This window comes from Phlebotomus papatasi, chromosome 2 (assembly GCF_024763615.1).
Source record: "Phlebotomus papatasi isolate M1 chromosome 2, Ppap_2.1, whole genome shotgun sequence".
NCBI lineage: Eukaryota > Metazoa > Arthropoda > Insecta > Diptera > Psychodidae > Phlebotomus > Phlebotomus papatasi.
In genome coordinates this window covers 83,268,164-83,285,408 of record NC_077223.1, presented here as the reverse complement: position 1 = coordinate 83,285,408, position 17,245 = coordinate 83,268,164, and the positions used below count along the sequence as shown (strand labels likewise).

General features: G+C 35.6%; 1 protein-coding gene across 5 annotated transcripts; it reads left to right on the top strand.

The window, feature by feature from the left end:
• The first annotated feature begins 35 nt into the window (after window positions 1-35).
• On the top strand, window positions 36-13,852 carry LOC129804715 (RNA-binding protein 1). 5 transcript variants are annotated; one of them, XR_008752016.1, is made up of 5 exons: window positions 59-128; window positions 387-615; window positions 682-774; window positions 4,386-5,521; window positions 5,844-7,735. XR_008752016.1 is itself a non-coding variant. In XM_055852263.1 (4 exons), exons 2-4 carry the CDS (start codon window positions 407-409, stop codon window positions 13,473-13,475), a joined length of 381 nt encoding a protein of 126 aa, XP_055708238.1. In that variant the 5' UTR covers window positions 36-128; window positions 387-406; the 3' UTR covers window positions 13,476-13,852. The 5 variants fall into 5 exon arrangements, 4 of the variants coding, with proteins under 4 accessions (XP_055708238.1, XP_055708234.1, XP_055708235.1 ...); XM_055852263.1 differs by lacking the exons at window positions 4,386-5,521; window positions 5,844-7,735 and adding an exon at window positions 13,385-13,852 and having other exon boundaries at window positions 36-128; window positions 682-762; XM_055852259.1 differs by having other exon boundaries at window positions 36-128; window positions 4,386-7,735.
• The last annotated feature ends 3,393 nt before the right edge of the window (window positions 13,853-17,245 follow it).

Below are 17,245 nucleotides of genomic sequence, written 5' to 3'. Positions count from 1 at the left end.
CTCCGAAAGCATTCAGGGAAGCGTGCTCGCTGTCATTCAGTTGTCAGTCAGCTCAGTCAGGTATTAAGTGGAAAAGTTGTGGTCACAGTGCTTTCTCTTATTTCTTGCTGATTTATCAACAGAAAAAGGTGAAAAATCTTTCTAGATTTACTGCTAATTTATAGTTTAATTCTCACAATATACATTTCCTGTGAGTTTTTCCAAGGAAACGTTCAGGAAGTGACTGAAAAATTCAATTCAGAAATGTGTTCCATATTTTTGGGCGTCACCGCCATATTTGATTCTCAGCCACTTTCCAAATGCGTCCTTGGAAGAGTTTCTTTTGCGTTGAATTTCGCCTCTTTGTCTCTTGACTCAAGTTCCTCCTGTTTTACGGTATATTTCAGGCAGCTACAAACCGTAGAAAATGTCTCGCTACCGTGAGTGGGATCTTCAGTGCAAAGTTTACGTGGGGAATTTGGGTTCATCTGCGTCCAAGCACGAAATCGAGAGTGCTTTTGGGAAATATGGGCCACTGAGGAATGTTTGGGTGGCCAGGAATCCTCCAGGTTTCGCCTTTGTTGAATTTGAGGACAGACGCGATGCTGAAGATGCGGTTCGTGGCTTGGACGGAACGTAAGATAAAAGAATTCGCACTTGAACGATTTTCCGCGGAAATGACCCAATTTTCTTTAATTGCAGACGCTGCTGCGGAACTCGCATCCGGGTAGAGATGTCTTCGGGACGCTCTCGACGCGACGATAGACGCCGTGGACGCAATAGGTACAGGGGCAGGTAGAGTAAAATGTTGCCTAATTTAAGTGAATCTCACGCCTCCACTTTTGCTCACTCATTTTTGTCCAGTGAATTGTCCTGAAATTTGGGAAAGGATATCCCAGGGATGGGATATTCCTCTGGACAATTCACTCTGTAGAGTCACTTTTTTGGTCAAGCACAAAACACATTCATCTCATCAAGCTAAAATGTCTTTTGAGAAGCAAACACTGCTGGCAATGAGAATTGGTCCACTCTAAAAATTTATTTTACTCACACAAAAAAAAATATTAATATCCCTTAAAATGCGTAAAAATCTAATATATGAATTTAAAAGCTAAATTAAAAAAGAAATTAAAATTCATAAACTTATTGAGGATGACTTTTTTCTTTAGTAAAATAATATAAATAAATTTTAAAACAAATAAAAAACAAGAGTTCAATCAAGATATTTTACAAAATTCAGGGAAAATGCGTTTTTCAAGAATTTGAAATCTAAAATTTAATTTTTCAATTTGATTAATTAAAAAAATAAAAATTTCTAGCTAAATTTAAAAATGAAAAATAGGGGAAAGAGCACTGTCTGCGGACAACTCAATTTTCTTAATCTCAATCTTCTTAATGGATTTGAGCCATGGCTCTTTAGGAACTTCCAAGCATTAAACTAAGTATTATGTAAAATGTTCGTAAAATTTTGTCATTTGTTCGTAAATGTTTGTTTTCCTGACGAACATTTACGAACAAATGGCAAAATTTTACGAACAAATGTTTGTAAAAGTACAAAAAAAAATGTTCGTCAAATGATAATGTTACGAACAATGTTTGTGAAAAAAGTACAAACTTTTACGAACTTGTTTGTGGGTTATACGATTCACGAACATTTTGTCACTCCCCATAGGAATTCACAAACATTTACGAACATTTCTACAAAATATTTTTTTCTGTGCGGAGAGGTTCCAATGGAGTCTTCAGATTAGAGGTATAGCACAGTTCCCGAAGGTCTCAAAATCCTAAATAGCGAACAATTTTAATGCTTTTTGATAACCCTATAGGTTACTTATCTGTAATAATCCACTCTTAAGGTAAATTCTTCCGAAAAATCGTAATTGATAAGAAATTAGAGCAGTTAAGCCATATAGCCAAGTCTTATGTCCTGGACTAAAGTCCAGAGACGACTAAGCTCGTTCATAGCCAAGTCAGTTCCTGACACACAACGAACGAGGCTTAACATTTTCTGGCACTCACAAAACATAACTTTCGTGGGTTTTATGCAGATATTTCTACTGAAATGCACTAGTATTCCTTTGAAAATGAAACTACTTTTAAATTTTCTTCACAATTCACGTATAACAACAAGAATTATTCACTAGACTCGCCAAAATTGGCTTAAGTCGCGAGTTAGCTTCCACCTCACAAATAATTGTAATTAACAATAATTATTGGACGTGTACTGAGACATGATATTACAAACAGTTTAATTTTCAGAGGAGTATTTGTGCATTTCAGTAGAAATATCTGCATAAAAACCCAGGAAAGTTATGTTTTGTGGATACCAGTGAATGCTAATCCTCATTTGTAGTGTGTCAGGAACTGACTTGGCTATGAACTAGCTTAGTCGTCTCTGGACTTTAGTCGTAAGTGTGTCTAGGGCATTAGGTCCTTGACACACTTAGGACTTAAGCCGAGAAACGGCTTAGTGGAAAATGATAGAAATGTGGTTAAACCATTATTTGGAATATAATTACACTAAGCCGTCTCTCGGCTAATCCTCAAGTCTGTCAAGGCCCTTAGGTCTGAAACCCGTATTAAGGCCCCTTCAAAACCTGAATGGGATTAAATTTATTGAATTCTGAAATATAACTCGATACATGAATATTGTCAGTATGATAAGATTTTGGTGGATGTCGAAAAAAACTGCATCATTGTCAACCATCGCCCTTAGGTGAAGAATCAAATTGAACGAAATCCGCTTCATAGCTCTAGACAAACGCTCCCTGAGACGCACATATTGCAAATAACTACGCGAAAAATATATTAAAACGACCTCTATATAAATCCTTAAAGATTCCAAAAAGCATAAAGTTTTATCGATGTTCAAGAAAAAGTTATGCTCGATTAAGTGAATGAATTGCTTCACTTGGCCGTTAGAGGCCAATTGCCGAAGTCAATTGTCAATTGCTCTAATGGGCAAAATTAACTAATTAATCAATCCGTGAACAAGTAAAATAGTTGTATCTACCTTATGAACGGTCATACTATAATTCCAACATTTGAACGTCCACCGGAAGTCAAGGACCACAATTTTTTATGGTATGGACTTCCGCGATGTCAAATTATCGTTTTCCTTTGGTATTTTCGGACTATGGGGTCAAAATGAATATCAATATGTATCGAGAAATTGTCTTGGAAGAAGTTTTGAAGCCATGAGTAGTAGACTACACAAAAAATCTGTTAAGAATAGTGGAGATTCCAGTAAGCCTCGGAATCATTACAGAATTTGCGCGTCAAAGAATATTGGCCAAACAACAACTTTTCGTTATTGATTTCAAGCGTAATTTGGCCCCACGATCAACGAATTCAAATTCTCTCGACATCAAATGGGGACATTTTCTTGGTCAATGTCATGACTAAAAAATACCAGAGTGTCAATCCGCTCAAGGCAGCCCTTCATCTTGAATGGGCTTACATCCCGGAGACTCATTTTTGGGCAGCGTGCGATGCGTTCATTGATTAACACAGGGCTATTATCCATTATAGAGGTGATTTCGAAAAATCACCCCTCATTGAATTTTCGAAAAGCGATTTTTCGATTAATCGGAACTTCGATTAAATCCGATGAAGTTGGGGTGTCAGAAGGGTTGTTATACTCCACGCGAGCTTTCCAAAACAACTTTTTAAAAGCGGATTTGAAGATTTAGTTTTAATATATAAAAATTTGTTATAACATAGAGAAGGAAATTGAATAACCTTAAATTACTAGTTTGAAAATTTTTCGAAATTGTAGATATTTGAACGTTTTTCTAATTTTTCTTTTACAGCTTTGAAATGAAGTAAGCTTTTTATTTTATTTGATAATATTTTCAGTGTAAAACTTTATGTTAATATTTTTTCTTGGATCAATTCTCATACCTAGCATTGTATTTGCATTAATTGCTAAAATTTGTAATGTTTCACTCTCATATTTTCACTTTTGTTTCATCTATTCAAAAAGAAAAAAAAATTCTGTATGATTTTATCTGTGGAGATACACTAAAATTAGACGTAGATGATAATTGTACCATACTTTTTACACCTCTTTGGACTTCTTTGGCCCAAACAGGTAACCCAGTTAAAACAAACACACCCAATTTGCAATTCAATTGAGCAAAACATGATTTTGTTTTCAAACTTATGAAGCACACACAAGAAAAATGATAGAAAAAAAACCAGTTCGAAGACCATTGTTTGCTGCGAGGAAAATTTCTCAGACAAAAAAAAAAGAAAGAAAAGGGAACGATATTTTTCCTCGCAGTAAATATTTTTTCTACACTTTTGATAACTTTTTTTGATAATTTTTTTTTTGCATAAGAAAACAATTGAAGCACGTAGAAAAATGTGTGATTTTAAAATGGAGTGTGTCGTAAAAATTTCAGGATGCTCTCTTCCATGATCCACAACCACCACAATCATCACAACATCCACAAGTACACATCTACCGTAGCTACAATTGCCAAACTACTTTCTCGCCTTTTTCTCCCACTCTTCGCCATCACCTGAATTCGTCCTCCTGGATGCGTCAACAAAAAAAATGAGTGTTGACTGCTTCCTATAATTTGGACGAAGATCAATTAGTAGTCCATTTTGGGATTGGCATCCTCGTCTCTTCCTCGACGCAATCGTCGCCACTTTTTCGCGTGTCGTCTCGTCCCGCCGACTCCTGAAAATGTCAACCGAACAAAAAAAACCATTCGGCGATCTCCCAGGGCGCAAAACCAACCAATCTGAGAGCATGTGTTGTCTACTGGACCATCCTTCGCTTCTACTCTCTCTCTCTCTCTCTTCCCTACAGATGCATTCCTTCACTTATCTCTTCCCAAACACAACAAACCTTATCCAAATCTCGTCAAAACGTGGCACTTTTCTAGGGGGGCTGGCATACTTTCAGGGAAAGGATCCTGGATCGATAGGAGCCCTGGAGGAGATCAAACTTCTGGGTGATCTTGGGATTGAAGATCAGTAAGTTCTAATAAGTTTGTTTCAGGATTTGATGGTATTTTTGGGTCTTGCAATGTTTTTGATGGACGAAAAACGTAAGAACTTCGAATCTGCTAGGATAGAACAGCAGAGTTAGAAAACGAATCGGTAAAGATCCTAAAATTCAAAGTTATAGCGTTCCTTGTTTAGCAGTTGATGGGAATGTTGGAGGGCGAAAGCTTGTCCTGACGAAGACTCTTCTAAGCAAATGGTACCAATTATTGTCCAGCTGGAGTGGTAACTGAGGGGTGCTATAACGGCGGCTAACCTCAAGTTACGATACCTAGCAACGAAAGTTCCGTATCGGAACGCTGTTCAACGAACGTGTTCGGAACAGGGTTCGCTTTAATGTAAATTCTTACGGTGGAAAAAGCAATAGTTCTCCTTAGTAGCCACAGATTTCTGAACATTTGGGAGGCCGTCACCGTCGCGGTATTTCGAACAGAAAACTCGTTGCTGGCTATCGCTTTAGTTACGCTAGGTGGGAGTTTGAACATTCGACGAGTTATTCCGAAAGCACAATCAAAGCCCCCAGGTTCGTGACTCTCTTTGAATAGGCAATGGTGCTAATTTCTTGTAGCAATCTTGAAAGAGACTGTTTTCAGAGACTTAATTATGTTATTGTTAAAAATCGGACGAAGCTGCAGAATAAGGTATAACTGGTACAACAGAGGAAAGAAATCCACTACCAACAGTTTACTACGATCGCTTGATGACACACAACAGATTGATTTGATTAATTTTCTATAAAGGGAATTCCGCGCTATCCTTAACAAAAATTTGAAGATCGTAGAGTTGCATGAGTTCATGGAAAACCGATGCTCGGGCAGATCTAAATGGGAACTGAGTATAGTAAGGATGATTGGGACGAATCGATCTCAAAGAGAAACTATCTTTCAGGAACTGTGGCTCGAGCTAGATCAAAATGACTGATTCGAAATTGAAAACCGAATTATCAGTGCTTTCGATTTCGAAAGACCGGCGAGCAAAGTAACTTGTATCAAATTTCAAAATGAAGATCAGTTACTCTTCAAGGGTTTATTAAAAATTCGAGCAGTCTTAAACTCTAGTGATCACTGTTTTCATAGACTTAATTATGTTATAGTTAAAATACGAACTAGGCTGCAGAACAAAGTATAACTGGTATAACAGGCGATAGATAAGCAGTATCAAAAGTTCACTACGTTCGTTTGAAGACGTGCTTCAGACTGACTGCTATTAATTTTCTATAACGAGAATTCCGGACTTTCTTCAACAAAAACTGAAACCGAAGGCTGGAATAGGAACCGGGTGTAGTAGAGACAGTTAGAATCATTCAAAGAGAAATAACAACTCTTTTCGGATGTTCGGATAGAAACGATCAAAACAACTAATTCGGAATTAAAGACCGAATGATAAGTACTTTTCGATTTCGATAAACCAACAGGCAAAGTAACTTGTATCAAATTTCAAAATGAAGATCAGTCACTCTTTAAGGGGTTATTAAGAAATTGAACAGCCTTACACTCTAGTGATCAGACTGTTTTCATAGACTTAATTATGTTACTGCAATGGTTACTGTCAAAATTCGAACATAGCTAAAGAACAAAAAAGGATTGTTTTCGAAGATCACAGTTGGTAATCAAGATGATTTCCAAATAATAGATTAATTCTGTAAGGACAGAGCGGCTAGTGAGGCCTAATGATCGGTTTCACGTATCGTACTTAAAATCACCAAGTCTTCAAAAGTTCATTTCCGAATTTGGCTATCGTTCAACATAAGCAATTAGACTGCTTTTGGAAGACCGACATTCGTAGCTTCTTTCATGACTTGAAATTATTTGTAATGAGAATACATTGTTTATTTATTAAAAATTCAAGTCTCAATCATAAAGCAATTACATGCCCAAACGCATCAAATAATTTAATGAAGTGCTAAAATATGTTAGCGAGCTATAAATCGGAAGTAAGCAAAGGTATAAAATGCAAATTTGAAAGTAAATAAGTGCCACGAATTGATAGAGAAGTTCCAGTGCATGAAAATGTGATACTTCCCTGAACCCATCATCATCATTGCTATTGAATGTTGCTTGCACGAGAGGCAGAGAAGGGAAAAAAGGAAGACGGAGTAGCTTCAAATGAAGTTACTCTCCACAATAAAAAAAAAAAAATAATAATAAGAATAATCTTCCTGATCGGCGAGCCAAATCTCCTCAACTTTTTGCTCCTCTTCAAATAAAAAAAGCCTTCGAGGAGAGTTCATGTAAAATAAAAATTGTTCGTCGTTCATCGAACATCGATCCCTCCTCTGCTCTACCATCACCATCAACCACCAACCAACCACCTGCTACTCTACACATCTCTTCTACAACCGCTCCGACTGCGCCTCTTCCTTCGAGTTATTAAAAGGGATGTCTCCTTTTGGCAACCTTTTTTCATCGCCATCGAACTCCTCTTCTCACAAAACAAAAAAAAAATCTCGCATTTCTTCGGGTTCACCAACCGCAAATTAAAAAAAAAAACCTCGTGTCCTTCCGTCTTCTGTCCAACCCAACAAACCAACCAACCAAATTCAGACATTCATCTCGTCTCATCTCAACGTTCTCCGATACTTCCGCCAACGTAAAATTAATACAAAGAGAAAAGTATTTTTGAAAAAAATAAAATTGGCAGTGCAAAAAGTTTCATTTAGTGAAAAGAAAAAAAAAGAAGATTTCGTGTTGTTAAAAAGTTCAATCAGCTTGATTTTTGTTTTTGTAAAAAAAGAAAATACCCTGCACTCTCGATCAACTACTCTTCTACTATATTATAATACTACCTTCTACTACCAACTACTACATCGTTATCAGCCACGGCATCATTTAGTGGTTTGTTTGTTGTTTCATTATAGTTTCTTTCTTTTCTATAAATACTTTTATCTGTATCAAATGTTCCTTATCTATATTTGATTCCGACATTTATCTTTAAAAAAATATTAAATATGACGAAATTGGAGTCTTTGTTTGCAAGATTGAAGCGCTATTTTTGTCGTCTATTATCTTGATTTTTCAATTACTCAAATGAGTTGTTCAGATATTGTCGAATGTGAAGGACGCATCAGCCAAACCTTGAAACCCAAGCTCTAATGTCAACCGAAGAGATTAAGTGAAAGTGTTTTGATACGTTTTTACGAAAGAGGCTTTAAGGCCTCTACACATTGGGTGGTATTTTTGACAGAATTTTGACGTTTTCACATATGTATATACACAATTTATACGTAGTTTGGTCCCGCCGTGAACGCTGCAGACAATTTCTTTCAAAAATAAATTTTGACGCAAATTGTTTACAATGTGTAGGATCATTTGAAGATTTTGAAAAATCGTATATAGTCATTCGAGGAGAGTTGGAACAGTGGGAGAGATGGACCACTTCGTCTCCTGCCTACACCCTCTGCACGATCTCCACCTCATTTGGTCTATTTGTGCCCTTCAAAATTCTAATGAAAACCACCAAGTTACAGCTTTCTACCTTTAAAAGTGTACGAGAAAATTGAAATTGAATTTTTTGGATGTCTGAAAGAGATGGAACTTAATAATTTGGCAACACTTCCGGTGCAAATTTTGGTCAATGGTCTTCAAAATCTTTTCAAGTAAATCTCAGATATTATTTTTCCCAAATTTCTGGTAAGACTGACTTGATACCGACTTCGATAGCAAAATTGCCATCGAAGTATATCAGCCACATATTCCACAAAATAAATCATTTGTACTGAAAAAATATAATAAGCTCCAATAAATTCAATGAAATAGTATTCATGTCTAAAATCACTTCCCTCCTATTCTAAATTAATAAAATAAACTGTAAATATTTTGCTAAAATTAGGGGTGTTCCATCTCACCTTCACTTTTTTGAGTGCCTCAAAATGCAACTTTTTTTAAATCCTATTTTTCGAAGTGACTATTTTCATCTAGGCATTTCTAATATTGATATCTTAAATTTAGTCTTCAAATGATAAACCAGTGAGATTCGTCTTGGTCTCGCATTCAAAAGGTATCCGCAATATTGAATATAAAAAAGGTTTTCCATCTCTCCTCGAATGACTATATATTTTTTAATTTAAGCTTTATGAGTCAGTTTCAATTCAGCTGAGAACATTGTGTATTTTCTGTTGAATTCTGTTAACCTTGAAATTACACTCGTGAAGCAGTGTTGAGTGGTTAGCACTATTTTGTTCAAGAACTGCTGACCAATCAGCATATTTTTGCTGTGCGACTCACACAGAAAAAATGTTTGTGAATTCTTATGGGGGAGTTACGAAATGCTCGTGAATCGTATAACCCACAAATATGTTCGTAAAAGTTTGTACTTTTTTCAAAAATATTGTTCGTAACATAGTCATATGACGAACATTTTTTGTACTTTTACAAACATTTGTTCGTAAATGCTCGTAAACATACAAAAAAAATGTTCGATAAATTTTGTCAATTGTTCGTAAATGTTTGCTTTCCTGTCGCACATTGTACGAACATTTACGAACAAAGGATAAAATTTTACGAACAATTTTTGTGTGTTTATGAACATTTACGAACAAATAACTATAAAAGTACAAAAACTGTTCAAGTGATCATGTTACGAACAATGTTTGTGAAAAAGTACAAACTTTTACGAATTTGTTTGTGGGTTATACGATTCACGAGCATTTTGTAACTCCCCCATAGGAATTCACAAACATTTACGAACATTTCTACAAAATATTTTTTTCTGTGCAGCAAAAATTTGCTGATATCGTTGCCTTTTTCAGATAACTACTCACTCTAAACTTTAGGAAAGATTTTGATTAACTTTTTTCAAAGACAGCTATATAATGACGTCTTAGAAGAGCTTTTAGGGAATTTACAGAGCTATCTATACGTTTCAAAATAATCAAAATAGGGTTAGATTTGATATTTTTGAAAAGATATCAAAAAGTTTTGTGATTCGTAAAGAGCATTTTCTGTTCAATCTTTGATCAATTTCTAAGGAAAAGTCTTTTGGTGACTTTAACAAATTTTCAACTTACAAACTAGGACAAAAGCTTTGATTTAAATTAAATTTTTCAATACATAAAAGAATAGGGGAAGTGCTTATAATTTTGGACAGTCTGCATATAAGCATCGATATCCTAAGTTTGAAGTGCCATATTTTCAATACTACTTGACTTTTCTTGTTACTCTCTCTTCAGAAGGATTGTTTAGAAACTTGGCAAGCTATTTATCATCTCATTTTTACTAAAATTAGTTTTAATACGTTTAAAAATGAATTGATATGTAGGGGTGAATTTGACTCTTATTTTGGACAACTTGGTTATTAATTTTTACAACTTGTCTGTAAATTTGGACAGATAATCCGCCTCAACAGGATGCCCATTGTTCTTCATTTTATGAACCAATCTTACCAAGTCCTCTTCCTGGTCATGTAAGGGAAACGTGGAATGTCACAAGAAGCCCAGAAACTTTCCATATCATTCATTAAAGTGAGTTGACCTCGGTACTCCAAGTACGTGCGGATTCACTCATTCTCTGCCCTTTCCGGGAGCCTTTCAAGGCATTTCTCACTGCATCTCTTACGTAGAGATGATGCTCCTTTGTTTCTCCAGGCATTTGTCCAACCTAGTCATCACAAAAGCTAAAACTTCACGAAATTTCGTGAGAAAAACACCTGTCCAAAATAAGAATCATCACCTCACTGGTGAATGTCTTAAAAAATTTCCCATTTTTCACACGAAAAATATAATTCACAAGGCAAATCTCACTTCAGGTCAAATGTACAAATCATCAGTAACGTGAATCAACACAATATTCAATGAATATTCAATAATATCACTCAAAAACAGCGAACAAACTTTGTTAGTACTTCACCAAAACTAAATAAGACTGAAGTAAGCCACGAAGTTCTGTCATATTTCTCGTAAGCAATTGCTCACACTGAATTTTCAACAAAGCAATTTCAACTCAAATCATATTCAAATTTTAACGTATTTAGTGTTAAAATATTCCAAAAAGAACAAATATTTAGATAGAATTCATTATTCATCAAATATTGGAATAAAAATCCATCATTTTAATCAATTTATTTTTAGTGTCCAATGTTATCCTCAAAGTGTCCAAAATAAGAAACTGGACAAAATTAGAAGCATTTCCCCTATTCTTTATCGGAATTCAAAAAGCTTTTTTCGACCAAAAATATTTTTGGGATTATATTCTCAAGCTTAAAACGCAAGTTCCTCTAATAAAAAGCTTTTCAGATCTATGAGAACGTTTTTATAGCCATTTGTTTAAATCTGTCAAAATCGGCCAAAGCTATATTAAAAAACAAACAAACAGTATTTCCTCAAAAAACAGTTCCTCCTAAGTGGATTTTTGTCTGAAGACGTGTTAAGACGTCTCGAAAGCCTTCTTTCTCCTGGAAATAAATGTGAGATTTTCTCAGTTTCATCACTTCAAAGATTTTTAAAACAAATCTTTGTACAGGTTTCTGCTAATCGTCGCTGAGTTTAGCGAAGAAACATTTCCTCAGTTAAATCAGTATTTGTGGTAACTCCATTTTTAATATTTCGAGATATAAGGGAAAAGTACCCCGGATCGGAATGTTAAGAGACATGCTCGATATTTAGTTGAAAATACAAGCCTCAAAATACTATTTGGTATTTTTGTGTATGCTAATCGGTATATTAATGATCTATTTAGCTATATCTGTGAGTTTAAACTTTATAATTTTACAATAAATTAATAAAAAATAGATGTAATTGATACTGTGTACTCTATACCTCGGATCGTCACGAATTTAATCAGGTGTCTCACGGAAAATTGGTTTTATAAATTAAATCTACACTAATGCACTGAATTCTTGTGAGAATTACATGGTAAAAAGTAGCTAATAATTTTTAAAAGTTCATTTTCATTTGTGCAATAATATTACAATAACTTGACGATCCGAGGAACACTGCCGATCGCTGGTGCTCTTCCCTTATACGTACATGGGCTCCTGTCCCGGGATTATGCACATTTTCGGGATCGAAGAGAATCACCCAAAATGGCGTTATGTTTGTTATGTATACTCAAAAAAATTGCATATAGTAAGGTGGGGTAACTGGATCGTTTTCCGAAGAGTGCTACTTAAACGTTTGTTTTTGGACTGATAAAATTCTTTTTTACTTCTTCTAAATCCGTAGAATTATTCACTGTTTCATTCAGAAACATAATATAAAATGAAATTATCAAAAATATTAAAGAAAATTTATAAAATAATGATAATACTGAAATATGTCAGCATGCACTAACTGGGTCGCCTTTTCGCTAATTCACTTTTAATTAAACCTTTGGATTTAAAATACTTTTTTCTCAAGGAAAAAACAATAAATGTTTTCAATCAACCAGCTGTCATTAGCGAAAATATCACTGACTAGAAAATTTTTAGTGAAGAACCCAGCTGGCACAAGATTGAAATGAGTCGATTACACTCAATTATTTAATGGATAAAAATATTATTTTTGCTTTTTCTCAAACTTGAATAGTTATATTATGTTACTGTAGTGACTATATTACGGAAATAAAAATTTTATTTTAAGTGGATTAGTCATAAACGATCCAGATAGCGAAGCGCCCGGATTAGCACACTTGACCATCGTGCCATTTTATTATTTTGATTCAAAATTATCGCATTCAGGGGCTCATTTTTTAAAAAAAAAATAATTCTGAATTTAAAATATTGTTCCTTGAAAAATTATTAAAAATGAGTTACGACAAAATGCTGATTTAATGGTTTATCATTCTTTTAAAACTAGAATTCAAATGTGCAGCATACCGCGAAAAATACTCTGCTTTAGTCGTTAATTTTCCTGGAATATTATTGAGAGTATTTCATTGATAAGCTGTTATTTACGCAACTGATACTTACCTGATTATTTAGTAGAATTCTCAGAATTTGCCACATTTCAGAATTATTATTCCATAAAAGCACTTGATAACAAAATTAGCGCTTAATCTTCTGTAATCACTCCAAAATGAAACGTCATATCTCTCGAAAGTCTCAATAAATTTTATTATAATAAATATTGAACATTTACAAGATGATTTACAATCTAAAATAAATGATCGGTGTTTTTGAATTTGTTAATTTTTATCGATATTGCTCATATTTCCTTTATATAATATTGTACTATGAAGAGTTATGCAATATGTATTCTAAAGTTTTTGTATATTTGTAGAAGATAATCTCAATTGTCGGAGATGTTTTGTTTTTTTTTGACACAATTTTGTCGGAAGTCAATCAATTTCCGAGTAATTTTGTTTTTCATATTTAGAATATCAGAGAATATTAGCGTGCGAAGGAATTCGCAAGTGTTATTTGTTGATAAGCCTAGGTGGATGAGGTGAAAGAAATGGTTTATTTATTTCCACAGATCACGATCTCCACGTCGCTCCAGGACACGCTCAAGGAGTCTCTCCCCTCGCGATCGTCGCAGTCGATCGGATTCCCGGGATCGTCGTTAGAAATGTCTCAAGAACCTTGAGATGAATTTTCTTTCACAAAAAACAATGTCTTTATTATTTTCTTTTTTATAAAAAAAAACAAAAAAACCCACAGAAATAACATGAGAAATTGTCCAGATTATGCTGAATAATTTTATTTTATTGATTTATTATGCGAACACAGAAGAATGGAGTTCAATAAAAGATTTATATAGATTTTAGGAGTGAAATTCAAACAGGAGAATTTTTGTAAAGAATCATTCCCTTTGTCAAAATATTGTGCTCTTTTTAATTTCTCAAATAATCTTCTCATGTCGTGAAATATAATGTTTAAACAAAAAAAATCCCTGATTAAGTGTAACTTTTGAGAGATGAATAAACTTTAGCCATAGAAGGTATTTATTGCATTTTTCAATTTCTTCGGCTGATAGTGGACTGTCTTTTGAAAGCAGAAAGGTAACTTGATCCACATATTCAAGTGGAAAAGTCTACTACTCTTGAAGATAAAACTGATAAGTATGATTTTTGTATTACTATGAAGTGAAAACGAATGGCAAAGCGTCCCAAGCTTCGCAAAATGCTCAAACTCGTGACTTAAATGTTATACCTCAAAAGTACTTTCGCATGGTTTACCAGTTCTCAACTGATTTGAACCGATTCATAAATCACGCAAAATCTCTGGGGATCTCAGTGGCGCAATAGGCAAGACCGATGGTTCTTAGGAGGATAGATTAGATAGATAGCAAAGATCTGAATGTCTAGAAAAAAACATTTTCACTGTGATATAACGTCATAAAAATGCACCGCCTCTGCCCAAAAACACTCTGGGAACATGGAGGAAGCATCCACGTCACGAGGAAAGCATTTCTAGGCGATCTACGATCAGCAGATTCCTCCAACACGGGATGTACGACGTTCCAACATGATTACATTGTAAAAAAATAATCCCGATACGATTAATAAGTCGAAATATCGCCCAAAATAGCTTAGGAGTTACAATTGATTTTTTGATAAAAATTACTTCACTGAGAAAAAATGGGGGTGCGATTAACTTTTTTTCTTCATAATTTTAACACTTTTTAGGTGTAAAAATATATCAACATTTTTTAAAGGTAAAATTAACATGAAAAAGGGTAACTTCAACCCATAATAACATAAAAAGGGTAATATTTACACCGATTTCGGATCAATACTGCAAGGTAAAATAAACATTTCCGGAATGTTATTTTAACTTTTTCGGATTTCTCTTAGTCAGTGTTATCGGTTCATAAACCGATTGGAACCGGGTCGAGTTTGTTAAGAATTTCAAGACCTTTCCAACAAGCCCAAACTTGATTCCATACGGTAGAGGGAGCTTGGCAGAAACTTGCATCACTTATGATCGTGAGATTTGGGTAATAACCGAAAAATTAAGATCACGAGTACAAGCTACCGAGATGAAGTACCTCCGAGCGGTTAAGGGAATCACTCATCGAGATCGAGTGAGAAACATAGCCGTTAGTGAGGAGCTAAAAGTCAAGGAGCTACTTCTTTGACTTGAGCGATCCCAACTACGATGATATGGACATGTTCAGCGCATGAATAAAAACGCATTCCCCAGAAAATCTCTATGCAAGCCATTTTAAAGAGGTGTCGACCACGAGGCAGACCTAGGATAAGGTACAAGGTGGCTGAATCAAATTCAGAATCTTGCATTGGAGCGTTTTGAGATCGAATCCGAACATCTTCCTGAAGTGGAGGAGGATGTCACGAGCCCGCGACCTATAGGGGAATTCTCTAATTTTCGTGGCATTCTCTCGCGTGAGTTCGAAACCTGACAATGCCAATCGAGCTTTTTTGTCATATCATATGAGTTCGAAAATGCAATTCATTGATTTTTTTTTATGAAATCCCTTTACTTGATAATTTTATGAAAATACAGTTACGTCTTGGTTGATTTGTTCAATAAAATTCATTGTTATTTTAATTGCCAGAAATCTCAAATCTGTGACTTCTGACAATGCTACGTGAGCTGAAATGGCAATGTCACGGCTACAGAATCGCATTTTCGAAAAAGCTCTCCTATCGAACTCATTGTGTCATATGGCATTGTCAGAGCGTTATGCCGAAAATAGACACAGGATGATCCTCGAGAACACTCAGCTCGAAAAACTTAGCTGTAAAAGATCAGCCCAAACCATCATACACGAAAGATTTAGAATCAAGGATTAGCGTTTTTTGCGTAAATTTCGATTAAATGTGCCCACTTTGATAGCTGAAAAACTTCTTAAGTGCAATATCAATGGATTTTTCGTAAAGAAAGAAACACTCTGACCAACCTATTACCCCAATCTTAATGCATTTTAAGATTTTGCGATATTGCGTACCATTACTCTCCATGTTTTTTCACCCAATTGACACTTCGAAAAGCACCCAAAAACACCCAAAGTGAAGCTTTTTATTTTCAGCACTGGCGCTGATGTCGCCTAATCCCCGTAATTTCACTAGACCTCATGAATTTAGAAGATCAGCCTGATCCTCCAAATTATGGGCAGATCCGTGAGTGTATCGACACCAATCCTCATTTTTCGGGCTGATTCCTAAGCCGATCCCTGTGTCTATTTTGGGCTTTAGGGCATTGACAGACCTGAGGATTAGGCGAGAGCCGGCTTAGCGTAATTATATTCGAAATAATGGTTAAACCACATTTCTATAATTTTCCACTAAGACGTCTCTCGGCTTTAGTCGTAAATGTGTCAAGGGCCTTACAGAATTCCCCTTGTGGATTCTAGTTTAGGGAAGTCCGCTCCTTCCATTTCCACTGTAAAATTTTGGGTAGCAGAGTGTAAGCGTGGTCGAAAGAGCTTGAATGATAATCAACGCACTGGCCGCTCTAAAGAGGCGTCCTCACCGGAAAATGTGACGAAAATCCAAAAAATGATATTGGGTGATCGTCGATTGAAAGTGCGTGACCTTGTTGATATGTCAGGCCTCTCAAAAAGTGCCGTACATCGCATATTGACAGAAAATTTGAACATGAAAAAGCTTTGTGCAAGATGGGTGCCACGTTTGCTCAAATCGGAGCAAAAACACTTGTCGCGATGGCCAAAATCAAGGAATTGAAGTTCGAACTGCTTTCTCCACGCCTCTTACTCTCAAGATTTGGACCCTGTTCCAAAACGAAAAAATGGCTGGGTGGACAAATATTTTCCAACAATGCTGAGATCGAGCTTGCAGTTGATGCCTATTTTGACGACCTGGGGGGTAAATTCCTCAGCAACGAAAAGATTCGCGGTTGAATAGGCTGCGACGGTGGCGGACTCCTAATTTGTTCGGAGCGCGGTGGCCACCATGATAAACTTCTTCTAGTTTAGAGCGGTGGCCACCGCTCTAGCGCCACTGACTGTACATTGACTAGTAGTCACAAAGGGTCCCGCTATGTTAAATTCCCATAAGGTGACTGGTAGTTGTTCAGGTATTCATGTACTGTGGTACCAACCGCGAACATTCGTTGCTGGGTCTGTAACTTTGTGAGAAGTGCTAAAAATGAGAAAATACAGAAATTTTCCACTTAAGTGTGATTCTCCATGCCCATTTTTGTGACATTTCTCACGATATTTTCGTGACACTTCTGACAGAATGATGGTCCAGTGACTCAAAAATCATTCGGAGAACAAAGTGGTCCATTTATTTTCGTGAGTGTCACTGTTGACCAACTCACGAAAATTAGAGAATTTACCCCCTGGACGGAACCTACTTATAAGATGGAATCTGGGAAAAGTGTGTCGATCTACAAGGAGACTATGTTGAGA